Source organism: Podarcis tiliguerta, assembly GCF_965153285.1.
Source record: "Podarcis tiliguerta genome assembly, chromosome: 16".
In the NCBI taxonomy this organism is placed as follows: Eukaryota; Metazoa; Chordata; class Lepidosauria; order Squamata; family Lacertidae; genus Podarcis; species Podarcis tiliguerta.
Window position 1 is genome coordinate 32,627,901 of NC_139549.1, and position 22,131 is coordinate 32,650,031.

A 22,131-nucleotide genomic window follows, 5' to 3' on the forward strand; every position below is an offset into this window, starting at 1 on the left:
GAAGAAGGTGAAGAATTGATTTATGGAATTCACTGCCATGAGATCACACTAATCCAGAGAGGAGATGTTTCTCAACATGGAGCTTTCCATGTTTGGCATTCTATGCCTCTGAATTCCAGTTGATGGTGAGCAACTATTAGGAAGAGAGATTGAAAACCTTCTTGTGGGCTTCCCAGAGGCATCTTATTGGCCATTGTGGGAAGCAGAACACTTGACTAGATGGACCTATGGTCTGCCCTAGCAGCACTTTTCTTATGCTTCCACAATGGACCAGTGAACAGTGATGGAGCTACAGCTTTAGGAGCCGGGCCCTATGATCAATATGAAAAAATCCAGGCTATTTAACTGTACCACTGGGGAGTGAGCCCCACTGAGCACAGTGGAACTTGTATGTGAGTTAACATGCACGGGATTGTGATGTAAAGCAATGAATGCTTATGGCCTATTTTGGTTGTCCATTGTTTCAGTATGAATAAGCCTTTCCTGGATATCAGTCACAAACACACTTAGAATGGCGTGCCTCGGTTCTTGAGAGTCTCTCACCCAGTTGGATGCAAACTGGAACCCAAGTGAGTGCGACACAGCAAGGAGGCACTCTGATAAGATTATGTCCAGAGTGGAAATTCCACATCCCTAGGATGCTTCCCATCTTCTAGAGATGAACAGACAAACACCTGTGCCACAAATGTATCTGCAGCATTTCTTACAACATGAGAAACACATACCTCTCTCTCTGTCTTGCCTTAATGTCTTCCATAGGAATATGAAACCATGTACAAACGATGGGGATGGCTACCATACAACGCAAAAACACATATACACAGCATTTAAAGAAATGTACCTACAATTTCTGTGAAATGGAACTGGACTTTAAAAACCAGGAGAAGGCAGATAAAAGTATGGGTTGCTTATTATTATTTTTTCCTTGTCCAAATTTTATCCCCAAAACAAGCCTGTAAAGTTGGCTAGGCTGAGAAATAGTAACTTTACAGGCTTGTTTTGGGGATAAAATTTGGACAAGGTTAAAGCGCTTCATATACCTGAACAAAGTTCTGAACCGGGGTTGTCCCATTTCATGACACCACACCAGCTCTCCTTACTTTCCACATAAAGAGACTCACTGATTCCACTTCTTGCACATGGTCAACCAGCTGCCTAAGAGATTTATCAAGCTTTAATCAGGCAATATAGTACTCGGACCATTAAAAGGCAGGCCTGAAAGGGATGGCTCCCACACATTTAGATTTCAGACGAAGTGCTGGAACAGCTGCTAATTATGACGGACTATTTTCATTTGATTTTTTTTCCCAGATTACTTTTCATTTGTGTAAACTGAGATCCAGCAAGAACCACCCACTCCCGGCCAAAAGGAAATCTAATTAGCCATCTCCATTACTGGCTGGCCTCAATAAAATATTTCATCTCGCTGACGAATTCCATGCCTCTAAGGAAGACAAGAGAAACAAGTGGGGGAGGAACAGAGGAAATGCAGAAGCAAAAGAACTTGCCCAGGGTCAGACCACAGGCAGCAGCGGGGGCATAGCCTGGATCTCTTTCCGCCAAGCTCATTTCCCTAGACAAAAACAGAAGGCTGCAGAGTACTGTATATGCTGAGAGCAGCTTCGCCTGTGTTAGTTTCCACTTCACTGGAAGCCTGCCGGGAGCCAGGTGAAGTAACCATCCATTTCCAAACCCTCCCACGCCCCCAAGTCCTTCTTGAAATAATAAGGTATCCATTCTGAAGCAGCATGCCCTATCTCTGGAGGTTTTGCATTTCTAGTTTTTAAAATGATTTACTATGACAGTTTAGCACAGCAGGGAAGGAAAGGGGAGTGGGGGGAACATAGGAAAACACTCAGTCCCCTTAAGGCAACAGAATTATGCAGCCCTGATCTCCAAAGAACACGGTCTCTTTCCTGGATCAGACATGCTAGTCAAAACCTCAGAGTCCTCTTAACAAGAAATCTCTCTTGCTGGCCTGAGGCACTATTCTGTGGCCAGGAAGACAAAATAAAAAAGACAATAAAATAAAAGGCAGAGACTTCAAAAGGATTGCAAGCTGTTAGCCCACATGGGCAGGCAGTTGCAGATCATCCCACATTGACAATTAGAGGCTACCTGCTGAGGAAATGTGGTTTCTGCTCAGCAAAGGCTGTACTGACTGGTCAGATTCTTTTTTAAGCCCATTACTCTGAAGGGTTTAAAGTAGCTCTAAGAAGCTGGGGTTTCTCCCTAGTAAAGGGTGCCTATCAAGCTCTATGGAATTAAAATGCTCTGGAACAATGACAATCCTTTTAATACATCCAGTGGACAATGCTAAAAGAGATGATGGTGCAGTCCTTACAGGTTTTTTCTTTTGGGGTTGGGTGGTCCACAGTCTTCAAGAAGTGACGGCACATCAGACTTTAATACCAGTGAAGGCAGTGAATGGAAAGTGTGTGTGGAAACCATTGGGGTGTGTGTGTCTGTCTATAGGTCAAAATCAAATACTACTACTACTACTACCATATGCAATTTTGGCAGTTAGAAGCAAGGACTACCAACTACTGTGACTTGCAGTCAGAGCTTCATTTATGTCCAAGCTAACATACCAATTCAAAACCCGGCTCAGCTGTTTGCCCCAGTGATCTCTAGCGGCTGTAGTTTTGCAAGGGGACAAGAGATTCCCTGCTCCGTCACAAATCTATGGTGCTTAGGCAGGGCTACTTGGAGGACACTTATGAAAGTTAAACCAGTTTGAAATGTTTGAGGAACTGGACACGGAGGAAGGAGTCAACTTCCTTCATTGGCATAAATCACCCTATATATGAAATAAAACCAACAGGTGCCTGGTCAGCCAAGCTAGTTACTATGGCAACAGCCAAGTGATTATAGCATGTCAACTCATTAGCGAGTCTTGAGAAGGGAGTCATAGTCTGTGTTATGTCTTAAATTGCTGAAGCAACAGAAATTATTAGTATTTATATGTATCTGCAAAGCCTACAAGCTGTATGCATATCCAGAACTGTATTACTGAAGCCTTTATCTTTTGCAACGGTAAACTATTTGGACCTTAATCTGCCTGTGTGGTGATTGGAACTGGGCGCAACATGTCTGCAGCATGGGTATGTCACCTAAGATTCCCAAACTGAAATTCTGAAAATCATAGTATTTGGAAACTATATTTAGATAGTCTAAAGCTCAGAGAGTCCATCCTCTCTACAACAGGAGTTAAAAAAAGTTAACAAGAAGTAGCCACAGCTCTCTTTAAAATCAGAGATTTATTGGCCCTTTTTACGGTAGAACACCAAAGATGTTAGAGTTACTGTATGAGCTGGCTACTCGACTCAAAGCCCTTTGGTAGGGCTTTTTCACTTGAAGGGCACCAGACTTTGATACAACCTTATATTTAAGTCTGTTAGCCATTGATGGCCAGGAACCGCATGCAAGTGAGTGGGTGGCTGGGCTGGAATGAGAGAGGTGGAATCCTTGATCTAAGAAACCAGGCAGGCAAGTAGATGAGTGAAGCTCCCTCTTCTCACCCCACCTAGAAATATAGCTTTCCATCACTCCTCTATCAGTCCAGAGGATGATTATTATTTCCATGAAGTAAATTTGGGGATCTTATCTACAAGGCCATTTAAATATATATTTCTTGATTTTTAAATATTAAACAAGTATAACAACAAACAACAACAAACATATTCATTATTGCAGCATGCAAATCTACAAGGCTGGTTTGAGTGCAAGACAGGAACATTTTTCAATACTTGGACCACAGCACTGAAAGCGAGGTCAGTTAGGTACAAAAACAGTGTCGAGCCAAAATCTGCCAGCTGTTATCTACCCCCACCTATTTTGCTGTCCCATTTGCAGGTGGAAAAATAAGAAAGGCATTTCAGCAATTTTCCAGGTGAGCCACCAGAAGTGGCTATGTCTTTGGCCTATCACCACATGAGTTATTACATTTAGGTTTGAACAAAGCAAAGGACATACTGAGGCAATGTTTGCTTGAAAATAATCTGTCTGCAATGAGAAAACTGAGTCCTTTGTACGATTTGTTTCCCAGCTAGTCCTCTTGATACAGTAGCATTGTATCAACAAGATCTAACATACCTGAATATACTTTATTGAGTGCACAACTGAATATGCCTGCCTTCAGCAGTACATATTATAAGAGAATCCCATTACAAAACTGGATATGCCCATGTGGAGATGGCAGTGTCTAAACTGTGGCTGATATTTTGTTGTTTGGCTCTTTGTGTGGAGATTTGCATAAAGAGTTAATCACTTTGTTTTTAGAGTCTCAACCTGGGAGTCTAAGCGCTTATTACATGGCTTTTCTCCTTGGAGATAAAGACTAGCTGGTGGCAGCAAAAACTGCAGTGCCCTGAGTTTTAAACTATGTAATTTTTAAATTCTGATTGAGTTTGGCAATTTCATCTGCACAGTGGTGTTTCTATGTTTATATCAGCACACAAATTGCAATGACTGATGTTTTAATTTAGTCTGGTAATTTTACCTGCTTAGTTGTTTATATACATATCTTTGATTTTTTTTTACTCTAATTGCAAAGCCCAGTGGATGATGCAAACAAATATCTAACACCAGTGGCATAGCACATTTCTCATGCTAGCGGTGTGGACAGGGCTTTAGGGGAAAGGGACGGCACCCCTCATCTCCTCCCCCCATTTATTATTATTATCTGTCCTTCACCAGTAAGTCCCAGAGTAGGTTACAATAACCTAAAATCAGAATCAAAAACAGTTAAAATAAATCATAGTCACAGGAATAGAGTGGGTCCCGAACACACATCTCAGGTGCTGGGGGAAAGAGGTGCCCCTTCAGTACTCACGAAAAGCTATATAAAGAAAGTAGCAGACACACCTCTGTGGGGGAGGAAATTCCAAAACTTGGGGGTTGCTGGAGAGAATGCTCTCTTCTGGGCTGCAACCACCCTGAACTTCTGACCAAGGCCAGAAAAACCAAGAGGGCCCTCAGCTGATCTTAACACCCAGGAGAGTCTGTAGGGATGGAGGTGGTCTATCAGATATATGGGGCCTAAAGTGCTTAGGGTTTTAATTACAAGCATGTGTACTTTGAATTGGGTCTAGAAAATAAATGGCAGCTCAATGCCTCTCTAAGAAATATTCCTTGCTCAGAATGCCCTAGTATAGTGATGGCACAACACCCTACTGAGCAAGGCTTCATGGTCATGAAGCATTATGGCAATGGACATTTGGGATGGGGTGGCTAAGAGGAACCCGCCACAAACACACGTGGCAGCCGCAAAACACCACCACATGAAAGAGCTGAGTGATTTCAGCCCTGAAACCCCACAGAGCACAATATTATCATGATGTTCAGCAGTGGAATGTGAGAAGTCCCTTAAGAAGTCTGTGGACGGTGACCTCAGAATGCGGTCAAGGGGACAGCATTTAACTTCTAAACAGAGAGGCCCCAAGGCTCAGACCTGCATGGGAATCACACCTTAGGGCCCAGAAGGAATTCATCCTAAGTATTTTGGGACAGTTGCTCAGTGGCAAGTGGAAAGCCTTGCTCGACATGCTCAAAGGCACTTTCCTTTACAGAAGCAGCACCTGTGGCTAAAGACGAGGAGTGGTACCAAGTGGGCCAGGTTTGATGGAGCAGTGGCAGGGCCACACAGGACTCCAGCATGGTATTCCCCACCCCTCTCCTAGAAATACTTCTGGAGCTTCAAGTACAGAAAGCAGCAGATAAAGAGATAGGTAGCTCCAAGGCAAGGTTCCTTAAGGTTCCAGGTGCTGATGGAAAGGAGGGAGCTGTACCACATAGAGAATGGGGTAGCCAACATGGCGCCCTCCAGTTGTTGTTGGACTGCAGCTCCCATCATCCATGGCCATTGGTTACACTGGCTGGGCTGATGGGAGTTACAGTCCCACAACATTCAGAAGGCACTACGTTGGCTACACCTGCTGTAGAGCCTCACTACCCTGAATTATTAACCTTTTGGAGTCCATAATTCAAGCAACCTTCTTTCCTATGTGGCCTGAAGTAAATGGCTTGTCTTTCAGACAGAAAATTGGAAGGGGGTGGGGGGAAAGAGAGAGAGAAAGAAGAGAGAAAAAGAATATGAAAGAGAGACTGTCTTAGAGACCAATGTGTGTGAAAGCTGGGTGCCAAAACAAACAGCCTTTTCTTATTTGTCCATTGATTTATTCGCAGGGAGGATATATTGTAAAGGCCTCAACAGTGAACAGTTCACTCCCTTTGCACCAGGAAGAAATGTCTGCAGTGCCTCGTGCCAAGAAACAGCAAAGAAACAGCCGCTGCTCACCACCGTCAGATGAGGACCTCTCTATACTTTTATGTTTAATGATTGTTTCCTGGCAGGGAGCAAGGCTGGGGAAGGGAAGAGGACCAAATCTGGCAGAAAGCCATTTGAACCAAGCCCATTTCATGGTTGTGGACAGTTAAAGCCATACTGGAAAACAAAACACGTCCCAGGATAATGGAAACCTATGGTAATCTGTTGCTTTTAGTTTGTTTTCCCACCTTCAAATATAGGCATTTTGTATACAAAATAATAAGTACAAATCTTTTGTCAACCTTTTCAGACTCAACAAAAAAGGTATCGGGACCCACAAAATCACTCAAATCCTATTCATGTTTATTTGGAGCACAGGCCCGCTGTGTTCAGTGTGGGTTCACTCGGAGCTAAGCATGCATTAAGGCTGCAGTTTTTAGGGTTGTAACCAATTAAGTTCTATTCGGGGCAGACCCATTGAAATTAATGGACCTAAGTTAATCATGTTTACTATTTTCAGCAGGTGTGTTCAGAGTAGGATTCACATTGGTAGCAATAAATAAAATAAAATACTACCACCTTTGTAAGGAAAAAAAACTTACAACAAAATCCACAGCAAGCTGACACAACAACAGATACGTGATAACTCAGGATCCCGGAAAAGTCCTCCAAAAGCTCATTTAATTTTTTATAGGTATGTCTGCATAAATATATATAAAGTAATATAAAAGGTATGCCTGTCTACCCCTTGTGCATGTGTCTGTCTTCTCTCTTTCTCCCTTGAAAACCCTAGAAAGATGGAAGGAAGGGTGCCGCCTCCACTCGTGTGGCCCTAGGCCGGAAAAGCATGATCCACTTGAGGGTCGGAACAAGGTAGTTTTACACCAATGAAGTAATCAACAACAACAATAAAGTCATGGCTGACCTGGAGAAAAGAGTGGGGAAAAGGAATCAATGGGGCGCTGCCTCTTGAAATTTCTTACAACGGGCAGAGTTCTCCAGGGCAAACGGAGCGATCCAAAGCTCAGCCTGCCTCTGAAGCCCAGTATTGCTGGTTATACCTGGATGGATAATGCATCTTGTAGTTTTCATGCCCTGGAAATATGTCTTCAGATGAACAACAAGCAGCTCAACAAAACATCAGGGAAGTATTTCTTCAAAATTACCTACCTTTAGTTGCTGCAGGGGAGAACAGCTTCTCTGAGCCTTCAGAAGCCTGAAAAGAACAAAAGAAAGAAGGTTAACTAAATGAGAGTTTATGATTTCCCAACAGCAATAACAAAACAAATCAGTCTGAGGTCAAAGACTGCAGTTATGTGTCACACCTGGAGGGTGCAATGTTGTGCCATTAAAAAAAGAACCAAGGATGGAGAAGCTGGTGAGGAGAGGAAGAATGAGAAAATGGGGCCCTGATCTTATATCTTTCCTATCCAATGAGGCAGCCATGCAACACATAAGCTATATTCAATTATTCTTCCCACTGAAAGCACAAGGTATCGTCAAGATGGATCCTTATCTCTTGTTGAATAAGGAAGGACAGAACTGGGAGTGGCAGAGATATAGAAAAAAGAGGCCTATGTTGTACCAAAACACAGGCCCTCTCATTTCTTCCCTCACCACTCTGCTTAGCAGATTTATTAACAAAGCTGCTTTCTCCCATTTATATCCAGGCTGTATTCTGCTTTTTGAACTCCAGCCATGCTGTAACTTCTGCCCTGGGAAGTAGTTAAGAAATCCAATTAACCTAAACCTTGTAAACAGCTTCATGGTAATCAGGGGCACTGGGTTTCAGCCAGGATAATAGCAACACACACTGTTTAAAAAAAGGAAAATCCATGCACATAAAGGTTTTCTTAAATAAAATCTTTCAAGGGTTCTTCCCACTCCATGAAACAAGCAAAGCTCATGGGGCAAATATAAAGGCTAAATAGTCATTATTTTGGGGTTCTGATATTTATTCAATTACTCAGTTAACTGAATTTTAATTTCCTAAAAAGCGACCCCAGATTAACTGACCAGTTTATTTAAATTATATTTAATAGTTGCCCTTATAACAACTTCAGATGGCGAGTGCCATCTTAAAAGAGGCATTTCTGTTCCGTGTGGCAGTGGGGAATACCATTTGACGATAAGCCACCATCTAAAAGCCAAGAAAGCGTCTTTTCTTTAGAACTGTTAGTTTTTCACCCAAAAGGAAATTTGACCTACTGGTTGATTAGATGATCAAAACTAATATAAATAATTGACATAAAATCCCCTAACTGCTTGACAGCCCTCCTTATTTTCAAGGATTGCACTGTACAATACTATTCTGAAATGTGCTGCTGAAAGAGGGTAATTGAGGGTAGCCTGAAAGAGAGTAACAGAGTAGCCTGTGGGTCTTCTGTTTTTACCTAACGTAGTTGTTAATGTAGTGAAATTCCTTCACAAGACAAAAGTTTTCACTATTCCAAGTGGGCTAGATCCATGATATAAAAGAATGTGCAAGGCTTATTCCCAAGTAAGGGTGAAATTCAAACTTAAGTTGCCATCTGGAAAAGATTAGCAAAGTAATGGAGCATCCATACCTGCAGCCCTGCTAAGTCAGGGGGCAGGCAAATTGCTGAACCAGCTTGAAGCTGGTATAGCAATCAAGGCCAGATTGGACCTGGTGCAGTCATATGATAGTGGTGGGGCTGGCTCATCCCTTTCCCCGGAAGGCCCCATGTTTTGAGGCTTTCCATAGGCTGCTGTCAGGAACAGCACTTCTGTCTACCTCAGGCACAGGCAACCTTCGGCCCTCCAGATGTTTTGGACTACAATTCCCATCATCCCTGACCACTGGTCCTGTTAGGTAGGGATCATGGGAGTTGTAGGCCAAAACATCTGGAGGGCCGAAGGTTGCCTATGCGTGGTCTACCTGTTCGCTAAGTGGAATGAGGCTGAACTGGCTGAGTGACAATGGCATCACTGGGTGGCCAGAGGCTGGGAAGAGAGGGGCAGGTCCATGCAATCCAAACCCTCCTCCCCAACATGGCACAGAGAGGGTTTAGATTCAGTGGTGTAGCGTGGGGGGTGCAGGGGGGGCCGGCCGCACCGGGCGCAACATCTGGGGGGGGGGCGCTCGCACTCATCACTCTCTGCCCCAACCTGGCTCTCTCACTGTCTCTCACTGCAGTGCTGGCTGTGCAAATCCAATCCGAGCCGCCGGGTCGCCGCCCACTGTGGAGGGGAGGGTGCCAGGCGTGTGGTGCGGTGCGGAGAGAGAGCGAGGGACTATCTGGGGGAGGGACAGTGCAGCGGGGGGGGGGCGCAAATTACTTGCCTTGCCCCGGGTGCTGACAACCCATGCTACGCCACTGTTTAGATTGCAGTGCTCATGTGTTAAAGACTGCAGCCTGTGTGTCTAACAGGAAAGAACTGAGATCTGTGGTTAATTTTTTTCTTTTTTAATTCAACTCATGGCTGAGCTAAGTTGATTTTCTTTCCAGCATCATTGATTTTATTCTGCCACTCCTCGGAAAGCTTGCATTATTAAGTGTCTCGTGAATTGTACTGCAACACTGCATATTTCATAGCCAGAGATTTCGGAAGCAAAATAAAATAAAACCCAGAGAAACATAACCAGACTTGCTAGAACGCTGGGCCCTGACCCAAAAGGATCACCGGAATCAATGGGAGCTTATTTTTCCTTGCTTCAATGGCCTTTGGGCTGGGCCTTTTAAAGGCAGTAAAAAAAAATACTCTCTATCAAGAGTTACTTCTGAGTGACAAGGGCTTACAAGCGGCAGGATCTTACTGAATGCAGCTGCCTTTGAGAGAGAGAGAGAGAGAGAGAGAGAGAGAGAGGAGGAAAAACAACCAGTGGATGATGAGGCAGAACCCAGAAGATAAAGAACTGTTTAGCCATACATTTCCCCCAAAGGTTGCCTCTGGTCATTGAACAAAATAACCCATGAAATCCTTTGGGAGATGGAGCATCTCTTGTGGATGCAATTCTGCTTCGGGGTTATTATGTTTAAATCATCTTTTGCAGCAGAAGTGAAACAAAGGTCAGTCGCCATTCCTAGCCAAGCTTTTGGTTATTTATTTACTGCAGACCAGCCCTGTGATGCTGACAAGCATATTAAAAAGGCTCCTGACAATTCACTTTTCCCATTCCCTGTAAAAAAACAAAACCTCAAATGCCCCCGTCTGCCCAACCAACCTATTTCGTTATCAAGAAACTAAGGAGCAAACATATGGTGTCGAGTCCTACTGAAATTAATGGACCCAAGTTAGTCATGCACATTAATTTAAATGGGTCTACTCTGAGTAGGATTAACAACGGTTGCAATCTACAGCATCTAAATCCTTAAAACAATGAGTTTTCACTAGATCTTCTAGATGCCCCTTATTTTGGGGGTACAGGCAAACACCTTCCAGGCACTAGACTGACTAGTGCTGAATTTTAATCCCAGGATAAAGGGGGCCAATACAATCAGACCACACACACACTTTTTGCTGTGCCAGCCTCGCCCATCATCACCCCAGTACCTGCCCCACAGAAAATCCCACTTCTCCTGCTAATTCAGTACCAGATCAAAAGCTTAATATCAATTTTACATTGTGTGTGTATAGACTGTTTTAAAACTTGAACATGCTTATTATTTACAGCTGCATCCAGAATAGTAGCAAGAAGAGATAGAACAGGGTAGGGCAGAAAGTAGACTGGGTCAGTGGCGTAGCGTGGGGGGTGCAGGGGGGACCGGCCGCACCAGACGCAATATCGGGGGGGGTGCTCGCACTCGCAGCTCTCTGCCCCTACCTGGCTCACTCACTCTCTCTCACTGCAGTGCTGGCTGTGCGAATCCGATCCAAGCCGCCGGGTCGCCGCCCACTGGGGGGGGGGTGCCAGGCGTGCAGTGCGGTGCGGAGAGAGAGCACGGGTTAGGGGGCGCAAATTACTTGCCTTGCCCCGGGTGCTGACAACCCACGCTACGCCACAGGACTGGGTTCTACCCCCAAATTATGACTTCACCCCCAAATTATAGTGCTGAAATGAAGGAAGTGTTGTTTGCATGTGTGCCTTTCTGTGGAAGGACGTGCACTCAGTTCGGCCCTGGTACTCAAAACAAATTCCTGGGATCAGAATTATTTAATCCTAAATGCATATATTTGTACCTGCCTCCAGTTAGTGTATCTCAGGATTCCAGTTAAAAAAACCAACAAGAGCTACGGCCTCTGTTAGTAGCAATCTAGATTCACTTAACTTGATAATGAACTGCATTACACAAGTCACACAACAGCTCAGTTCTTGCAGATGTCCCAGCTCCCTTCCCCATTTGCATTGCATGCAAGGGACTCTTGCAAATTTGAAGACCATGATTTATTTTATTGCACTGTATCACAGCGCCCTGCCTTCCTTCTGTGGAAGGACAACAGCATGGAGTTAACTGCATAATCAGTATACCATAGTGTCACTGAATTTTCATATCTGAGTCAACTGTGCGTGTGCGTGCATGCGCATCAGTGTTCTTATATGATTGTGCACAACACTGGTAGCCTTCAGTTCCAATTGTGTTTCTTGATTGTGTGTGTGTGATTTATCAATGGACTCATCTACTGAAACTGTTCAATTGTTCAGTGCATAATGCAGAATGAAACAACATCAATAAACCTTACCCTCTGAACCTTGGATAAAGGGGCAAAAGCGACATGGGGAGGGAAATTTAAAGAAGAAGAATATACAAAAACTAAAGGCTCGGCTCAGTCAATAACTGCAGTGTCCAATATAAAGGATTTTCACCCACATATATACTAACAATGAAGTTAAGCTCCTGCAGAAAAATCTGTCCCCAGAACAATACCGATTTCACCACATTTAACACACAGTGTCCACGGTAAGTCTTTGATATTGCTAATGTAGGCAATGTATTTTGTGGTGCCTTCAACAGGCCTACATGAAAGCATCACATTACGATTAGACATAAATCCAAATACTGTTTGCTTACCAAAACTGAAACCCTATGTTGTGTAATACATGTGCAGAGGGGGTAGACAATAGCTTTACTATTTTACTTTTTTAAAAGAAGAAACTGAGCCAGATGTGAACTCCTAAACAGGAAGCTGAATTCACACATCATGCTAAACCATGGTAGTGCAACATGCATAAGCAGAAATGAGCTGGAGTAGATCGTGGGCGCCTGCACTCCCCATGCCCCCTCATTTGCTTCTGCTTTACATTAACCACTGTTTGCATCTTGTCAGGACCAGGAATCACTGTTAATATTAAGTATAGTCAGTTTCAATAAGCTACTGTTAGCGGTTGGCTGCCTTGAAACTAACCATAGTTAATCACAGTTTATCCTGCCAGATAATATAACAAACTACAGTTAACCAAAACAAAGAGCAGAAGCTTCTAAATTTTCCCTCATGGCCACGCAGTAGGAGAGGGGATGGGGAGCAGGAGTACACAAGCCACACACTCACAACAGCTTTTCTCTCCCCCACCAACCCACTTATTTTGGTTCTAGTTTGTGCATGTTGCACTAAGCCACGGCACAGTGTGATGGGTGAACATAGCCACTGCCTTTACCTTTGTTTTAAATCTGAAAAAAGACTTTTCATAAATGGTAGTGCAAATGAGGAAGGGAAGACTTGTACTGCACCTCACAAACAAAATAAGCACAATCACACTCTGCACAACAACCACAATAGCAACAAGTGTGACATTAGGGGAAGAGTTGCGTTTTCCCAGGTTTGAAACAGCGGGCTTTGGGGAATGCCCTGAAAATGGGGTATCTCCACAGAAGGGGGGGGACACATGTGGACCATGCAGAAAAATAGGAAACAAATGTGTGTTTATTATCCAATAGAGAAATCCATTTAAAGAAATTGCAGCCCATAAGCAATTCTCCTCCTGTCTTTTCTGCTACCCCAAGCAATCTGTTTACATTTGTTTGTAGAAAGGAGGGAGATGAGGGAAGTTATATTCCAAAGACACTGGAAAACTTGAGCCCTTCTTGTAGACAGAGTAAGGAAACACCTCAAGCAGTAGCTTTGGGTGTCCACAAAGGGAACCAATCTGTCAGCTATTTAATGTATTATCCTATTTTTACAACACAGGAAGGGAGGCATCTTCAGCCTTAGGCACCAAAAGGCCTGTGTTGGCTACTCTACTGGACTAAGGCCAGTGTTATTTTTCTAGGAAAAAAGGTGCTGGAACTCACCACTTGTTCTCTTATAATGGCAATAGTTTGTTATGGTTGCTGAGAGCTGTTAGAAGATCCCTATTCCCCTCACAGAGCTACAATTACTCAGGTTTCGTCTTCTGGGAAGAGGACTTAATTATTAAACCACTCTGGGAACTGTGGCTCTGGGACAGGGATAGGGATCTCCTAACAACTCTCAGTGCCCTTAACAAACTACAGATCCTAAGATGCTTTGGGCTGAAAGGTTAAATAATTCATTGACTTCCACTCTGTAGACCCCTTTCCTCCCACCCTTCCCCAGCTACCAGTAGCAAAGTCTTATAAAATGGGGCACAAGGCATGGAATGGTTTCATGTACCCTTGAGTGTTTTGCTGCTTGTATGAGATTCCCACCCCCTGCTCCCACCGTCACTGCCATCCACTGGCAGATGCAGGCAGACAAGTCCAGCCCAAAGCTTTGGGATGGAAGATAATTCTATTTTTGATGGTGCATTTGGTGCCTGTCTTCTTCCCTTTGACTGCTCCTTATTTTCACCCCCATGCTCTATACACCAGATCCAAAGGAAGGCATTTTTCACAAAAGCTGTCATGTTTGTTAAAAGGGCAGGAGGGGAAACTTTTCTTTCCTGGGTTGTTCTTTAAGGGTTCTTTTTTGTAGAAAGAAAAGACAAGATGGAATGGGACACACTTGAAGGCGATGAAGGACAGCCTTCAAGGTAGCTCTGCACCAAATAGTGAAGAACTTTTAAAAAGGCACACACACAAAAATCCACATTCTAGCTTACCTTCAAAAGGTTTGGAGGCTTGCCACATATTCTTATTCCCAATCTTTTTTAAAGTTTGTTTCCCAGAAGGGCCAACAACTTCAATTCACTGCTTTTATGTTCTGGCCTCATCTTCTGACTGTTTTTACTTCCCACACAGCAAGCAGTCACCTACATAGAAGACTCAGCTCCAAAACGGACTGGAAATGCTATGAATTAGATCCATGTGTCTATCCATTTTTCCTTCTTGGGAAATATAAAGCTCTCATGGGACCCTGCTCTTCCCAAGGTAAATACAACAAACTGAACCCTCTATGGTATGTGATTTTCAACTGCCTCTCACAGCTGAAATAGTATCACAGCTGAAAGAGTGTTTGCTTTAATAAAGCATAGAGGAAACCATGAACTAGGAAACACACTCCTTTTTTTCATAAGGATAAGTACACTGGGGCATAATAGAAGCCTAGTCTGCACATAACACTAAGTCATGTTTGCTTGTTTTTAAACAAATCATGTGTTGTCCCAAAGACAAACCATGGTTTGTTTCTCCAAAGCTCTTGCCTCGTGCCTATGTAGATTAGTAAGTGGCGTAGCCAAAAAACCATGTTTATAGAAGGGGACTGAATTAGAGCATACGGCTAAGCCATAGTCAAATAAACCAAGGTTACAACATAAATAGCTTCAGATAGTGTTTGTTGGCAGATGACAAACTGCTGGGCAGGGTTCAGATGATGAAACAAGCCATGGTTGAATAAACCATAGTTGAATAAACCATGTGTGAATAAGCCCAGAGTTTCTAGCTCATTTCTCTTGATTAAATCTAACAGCAGGCAGATGAAAAGTGTAGCCTTGTGACAAATTAACAATTACAGACTCCCAAAACAACTACCAGAGGCAATGAAGGACAATGTTTTTCCTCTTTCCTTAAGCAACAAGTATTCTACAGATAAGAATGACCTTCAATCATATGCTGCTATTATTTAGTTTGTTTCTTTACATACATCTCAAGATGATGTGCAAAATGCAATACAACGATTTAAAAACCAACAAACAGCAAATAAAAAACAAGTAGACACCCATGAAACAGACCTAAACATTCAGCTACGAAGGCTAGTTTGTGCAAAAATATATTCAATTGTTTCTGGAAAGTGCAGATAGTGGGTGCTTGTTTATCAAATGCTGCTCCACAGAACGGGGGCAGCCACACTAAAAGCCCTGCTCAGAGTTACTGCTATACAAATGCTTCGCACCTGTTACGACCCCTGGATCCAGCAAGAATCCAGAGTTGGAAGCTGCAGAGGCAACAGCTAAGGAGCCAGATCAAGTTCAAGGCTCTGAGTTGGCAGCTGAGGCTACTGTAGTTGAGGCAGGCAGAAAGGAAACCCCAGAATAATTCCCAAGGCTACAATAGTAACTGAACTATCTTAGTCCATCCCTCACACCCTGAAGAAAAGATGGTCTGGAAGGGAGTGATTTGGAATAAGGAAGAAATAAGCTAGAAGTGCTGCACCCATCTTTTACCCACTGCAAATGGTCCTCTCCTGAACAGGCCTTTCCTGAATGAACAAAGGCTGTCAAAGATAGGTCATGTACATTTTGCATCGAACTCAAGATTGGACATGCCAACATGCAGTGTTTTCCCACAGGTCAGACAGGCTAATTAGGATACTATCTGCCCTGTGGAGCACAGTTTGGCTCACCCATTTGAGTCATCTGGAATCATTTGCCATGTTTATTGCTCTCCACTAACAGCATGAATAAAATCAGAATTGTGTCTGTAGGTTAATGGAAGAAGAAACTTGACTCAATGGATAGTAGCATTCAGTGTCCTTGGTAAAACGACAGATGTGCAGAAGCTCCTGGTTGTACAGGGGAAAAACACTGGATGCTCCCCACAACCAGCATTTCCTCTTACCATAAAATTTTAAGCGGTGTACACACTATATCTTTAAAGGATACTGAAACACATTCTTATGCTCAAAGAATTCTGGGCATTGTAGTTTACCCCTCATCAAGATCCAATTGCCAGCAACCCTTAACAAACTACACTGCACATAATTATTTAAGGGAAGGAAATGTGTTTTAAAGGTGTATTATGTACACTGTATTGGTTTTGAACACATTCACATTTTTCTGCAATATTTAACCATCCTGATGATGACAACTTTTATCAACCCTGTTTAAAACTACAGTAAGAACAACCAAAACAGCACATTTAAAAGCTGCATCAAGTATGTAAAGGAAATAAATTAAACTATCCTATATAGCAAATACCCCCCCAAACCCTTTGAAAGACTGTAAGAACTAATGAGAAAAAGCATATGAGAGGAACAATAAAAATGGAAAGAAAGGGGGAGAAAGACAAGAAAATGGGATTAAGGAAGAAAGATGACTGAAGAATACTTATTATTATAATTTTTAGCAATTCTGGTGTGTTTGCCATGCTTTCATATAGCAGTTAAACAGCCCTCCACAAACACTTTAAAAGCACTCTTCAGCACAATGAAAACAACTTGTTTCCTATTTATATTTTAAGTGCCGCAAATAGACAACATAAATCCCTCACCCGTCCTCAAAGAGTCCACTCTACAGAATGCAGTGCAAGAGCACTGCTGGGATAAACAGTACCTGCAATTCTGGAGCGAAGGCAGCGGCCCAGATATCCCCTCCTCCCCTTAAGCCGCAAGCAACAGTCTGCCTGACCCGGTGCCCTGGGGAACAACAGGATGTCTGACCTACAAGCATGGCTGTTATCATAGCCTCACGACGGAGGCCCTTTGCATTCCCGTTCTCTTCCCTAGAGAGCCGCCTACAAGGCCCACGGCTTGGCTTACCCTTTCCCTCCATTAGCCCTGCTTTCATGATTCAGCTTCTGCTCAGAGGCTTGTGGCCTCTTGGAAGATGTTGCTTCCATTTCCTCCCCTTCCCCTCCATCTTCTTCAGCAAGTGAATTAAAAATGTGTTCTTTCTTCTTCTTTTAAACAGGCAGCGGAGGCCTCTTCAGCTATGAATGCTCCCCTTCAGCTTGGTCCTGCTGACAGCATCCAGGGAGGAACGGTCCCAGCTGTGTCTATTAAACACGGCCAAAAAGACCTTACAACACAACTTTGTGCATCCTTGTTTATTTCAAATCAAAATACCAGACCGAAATTTCTCAGCAGCTACTATATTAGCGACAACTTACATAAACACTTGGGTTACCATATTTTCACACCCCAATTCCTGCCTACCTTTACGGCCTTATTGGCCCTTTTAACAAGCAAAGTTGGTTGTGATTCATTTCTCGTCCACTTACACAGCTCTGAAAAAGGCCATTGTTACTCCCATTTCACGAGTGGTGAAAACTGAGGCCAAAGGAAAGTGTCTCCCTCAAAAGTCACCCTTTGCAGGCTTGGTCCTATGGCTTGCTTTACTCATGCTGATTGGGTGGGAGGCACTGCAAGAAGGTTCGAAGTTGCCTTTGAGGTGGTAGATTTCTAATGTAGTTACTGTACCTCTTCAGTTTCATAGAATCATAGAGTAGGAAGTGATCCCAAGGGTCATCTAGTCCAACCCCCTGCAATGCTGAATTAGATTATACATGACAGATGGCCATTCAACATCTGCTTAAAAACATCCAAGGGAGTCCACCACTTCTCTTGGGAGTCCGTTCTACTGTCTAACACAGGCACAGGCAAACTCGGCCCTCCAGATGTTTTGGGACTACAACTCCCATGACCCCTAGCTAACAGGACCAGTGGTCAGGTATGATGGGAACTGTAGCCCCAAAAGATCTGGAGGGTTGAGTTTGCCTATGCCTGGTCTAACAGCTCTTGCTGTCAGAAAGCTTTTCCTGATCTTGTAACTTGGTTCCTAACCTCTGAAGGAAGAGAAAACAAGCATGCTCCACCCTCCATGTGACAGCAGTTGCCTCTTTACCAGGCTAAGCATGCCCAATTTCCTTAACCATTTCTCATCTTGGACACCCTCCTCTGCACATGTTCCAGTTTGTCAATACCCTTTTAAATTGTGGCACCCAGAACTGGACACAGAACTCCAGGTGTAGTCTAACCAAGACAGAATAGAGTAAGGTTATTGCTTCCCTTGATCTGGACACTATACTTCTGTTGATGCAGCCTGTTTTTGCTGCTACATCACACTGTTGACTCATGTTCAGCTTGTAGTGTACTAAGACCCTTAAATCCTGTTCACATGCAAGTCGGGCGTGTCCCCCATCTTATATCTGTGCTGCTAATTCTTCCTGCCTAAGCGGAAAACGCAATAGTTGTCCCTACTGAAATTCATTTTGTTAAGTTTTTGCCCAGTTCTCCAATTTGTTAAAATCATCCTGAATCCTGATTCTGTCACCCAAAAGATTAGCTACCCCTCCCAGTTTGGTGTCATCTGCAAATTTGATGAGCATCCTCTCGTGCAAGTTGTTTATAAAAATGTTATAAACAGGCCCAGGACACAACCCTGCAGCACCCCACTTTTTTCCAGGATGATAAGGAACCATTAGTGAGCAGTCTTTGGGTTGGGCCAGTCAACCAGCTACAAATCCACCTTGTCCGGCCCAGATTTTACCAGCTTCTCTGCAAGAATATCATGGAAAACTTTGTCAAAAGCCTTACTGAAATCAAGATACACCATGTCCATAGCATTCCCCCAATCTACCAAGCTTGTAACTTTAACAAAAAGGAATGAGATTCATCTGGCATGGCTTGTTTTTGAAAAACCCATGCTGGGTCTTAATAATCACAGCATTCTTTCCCAAGTGCTCACAGACATGAGGGGCTTGCATGAAATTGTCCCCCAGGAAAACTGCCCAGGTTATTATTATCAGCAAAACAAAAGTCTGAGGAGCCTGGCTTTTCCTTCGAATTGTGTGCTACCTTTATGACAGGTTGCCCTGAGGTGGTTTCTCCTCCTCCCTGCTATAACATTCAAGACCTCTTACCATGGGACTCTGCTCTTATTGTTTCAAACCATTTTCCTGCTGTTTTGACTATTTTAAGTATTGTTTGGGTTTAATGGGCTTGTTTTATTGCACATTTTAATAGTGAATGTTCATTTTAATGTTTTGATGGAACTGTTAATTGTGTATTTTAACTGCCGCTTTATCAGCTAAGTGGTGAATAAATTAAACAACAACAATAATATATGGAGCTAAATATCCCCACCTCAGCCAGCAGTTACCATTTTTAGACTGTAAATTCATTGAGGGCAGGGAACACATTAATGTTACTAAATAAATAAATACGGGATGTGAAAGAGAGGTGGAAATTGGCAAAGATGTGACAGAGCAAAAGCACACAGTAATAGAATGTAAATATTATATTCACACACACACACACACACACACACACAGAGAGAGAGAGAGAGAGAGAGGAATGCTGTTTGAGGCAGGAAAACTATGGCAAAAGTACACTTCGGTCCTTCAATCACGTGAGACTAGGGACATTTACAGAGAGAAATGGTGGTGCAAATTTGAGTTGTGGTAGCCAAATACACCAGAAAAGGACCACAAAGACAATTTTGCTGTATTTAGGTTAACCATGGCTGTGGGGCAAGAAGCAGCAGGGCCACATGACCTACTATCCATAATATTACCATTGGGTGAAGAGCAAACTGAGGTTTCTGTACTTTTCATAGGCGTTCAAATTTCCAGAATGTTATCCCTACAATGTTCTGGGAAGCAAAGAACTGTATCCATTTCAGAAGCCCACCCTGAACCAGCACCAAACAAGTGCATGCCCCACATTCTGTACAAGTGAATCACAATGGCTCACAATATGTTACATGCCTCTTCTGCTTGGCACTAATTTTATTTATCAGTCCACCATTTGCCGTGCTTTGCCTCTTTCCCTGACAAAGAATATGACAGATCATCAGAAGAAAAGCCTGCAGCCTTAGCGGTGAAACATTTTGGTTTGCTCCTTTCCCTCTCCCACCCAGCTCTGTTTCTAGCAGGCAATTACCATGTGTGTAAATATTTTTGAAGGGAGAATATTTCAAAGAAAGCCGGGGTTTTGGATCTCTTCTTGTGTAGATAGATCTCTGTAGCTGGATGCCAAGCTGATGTCAAAGACTACAATTACTGAGGGAGCCCCATAAAGGTTTACTTTGGCAACTGTGGCAGACCTGTACAATTTTCGCTGTTAATTTTATCCCATTAAAATATTAGCCTACACTGTATTGACATCTCGCTATAAATGGGCCAGGTCACGTTATTCCCCAACCCTCCTTCCCTTTTAGGTATTTTGCCTTTCCCCCCTGCCAGAGTCTGCACACATCCTTCCCACATAACCCTGCTGAGAGTGTCAGGTTGTGACCCAACTCGGCTGGACCCAAGTCAAGGGAGGACACAGCAGCAGCAGCAGTTCTTGGATATTATGTTGAGAGAGAGAGATGGAGGCTGCCGGGTAGATGGAAAGAACACAGCTGAACTTCAGAGCCACCGAGGAAAACAACAGAAGCAACAGGGTCAAGAGTTTAAATTGTGACAGCTGGATCAAGACTATCTGAAAGTTATAGCCACTGTCCCTTAACAGTCATGTGTGTACAACTGACTGCGGGTCAATCAGGGGCACGGCCAACATTGGGGTGCATGTATGTGTCACCATCATTAGGCACCTGCTGAGGCCCACACATCCTTGGGGGGGCGGGGCAAAAGAATTAAAGGGAAAAAACCTGGATGTACGACTAAAGAACAACAACATTTCCAAAATATAAGCTAAAAGACAAATAAAATAAAACCTACATACAGCAACAGGAGAACAGCCTTTACCAAAGGTGTCATGGGCTTTGAAGACACTCGAACTCAGGACGCAAGGGAGAAACGTGCTAAGAGGAAGGCACGCTTGGCAAATCCACATCGTGATCAACTCCCGCCCGGAAACTAATCTCCCCACTGTGGAAGGACGTGTGGATACAGAATTGGCCTCCACAGTCACTTATGGAGTCACTTATGGACTCATTGTAAAAACCGTGTTTATGGAAGACAATCTTACTCGGCTATGAGTGATCGCCAAAGAAGAATATTCAACACAAAAAAACAGTGACAATTTGTCGTTGACAAAGGACAGCTGGACATATAAAGGGCCCCATTACCTTCAGTAGCTTAGGGCCTCATCAAACCTAAATCCAGCCCTGCCCCGAGCCTCTTGGCTTTGCAGTTCCTTCTTCTTCATGTTGTCACCTCTTCAGATGCCTTCTCTGAACACGCAGTGTGACTCTGACCAGAGTGAAAAGATGGCGCAGCATCCTTCATTCTCTGTTGGCTCTCTCTGAGCAATTCCTCAAACTGGGCCTAGAGCAGAGGTGGGGAACCTCCAGCCACAGGGCTAACTGGGCCCAGCATGGGTTGCAACTGGGTTTGTGAGGCTGTTTTCCCTAAGCCATGGCCACCTACACCACATTTGAACATCACTAGGGGGAGAGGGAGTTGCAGTCCACCATTTGGAGGGCCGCCACAGGTTTCTCACAATTGCCCCACACTGTCTCTACTATCCCCACACTGGCTGCACTCTTTGATCTACAGATGTACATCCTTGACTTGTGCCACACAAAAGACCCAGGGCTGTTGCAAGGTCAAAAGGAGAGACAGGAGGGAACTATGGATGTCCTCTTGAGCTCTTTGAAGCAAAGACTGGATATAAATATAGTAAAATGAAGTTGTCATGAAGAAATTATTCAGAACTAGGAGGGCCTCTTTACTGAGGAGTCTATGTCATTGCCTCTGCGCAGAGGCAACGTTTTGTATGAATAAGATCTGCAAAATATTATTGCAGCATTTTGAATATTTATCCTTTCATACTGAAGCTCTTCAGCTGAACTATCTAGTTGGCTGGGCTGCTATATATTTGCTGGGAAAGCAGAAGGAACAGAAAGTACAGAACTTTATGAACTGTATTGGAAATCTAAACGCTTTGAGGAAGGGGGAAAGAAG

General features: G+C 43.5%; 1 protein-coding gene across 19 annotated transcripts in view; it reads right to left on the minus strand.

Moving 5' to 3' along the window:
* The window catches only part of FBRSL1 (fibrosin like 1), a 767,640-nt gene that overhangs the window by 82,935 nt on the left and 662,574 nt on the right, over window positions 1–22,131 (minus strand). For all 19 annotated transcript variants that reach the window (XM_083418137.1, XM_083418142.1, XM_083418135.1 and 16 more), the window contains one exon: window positions 7,439–7,484. In XM_083418137.1, coding sequence (XP_083274263.1) covers window positions 7,439–7,484 — 46 coding nt within the window. The remainder of the gene's footprint in view (window positions 1–7,438; window positions 7,485–22,131) is intronic.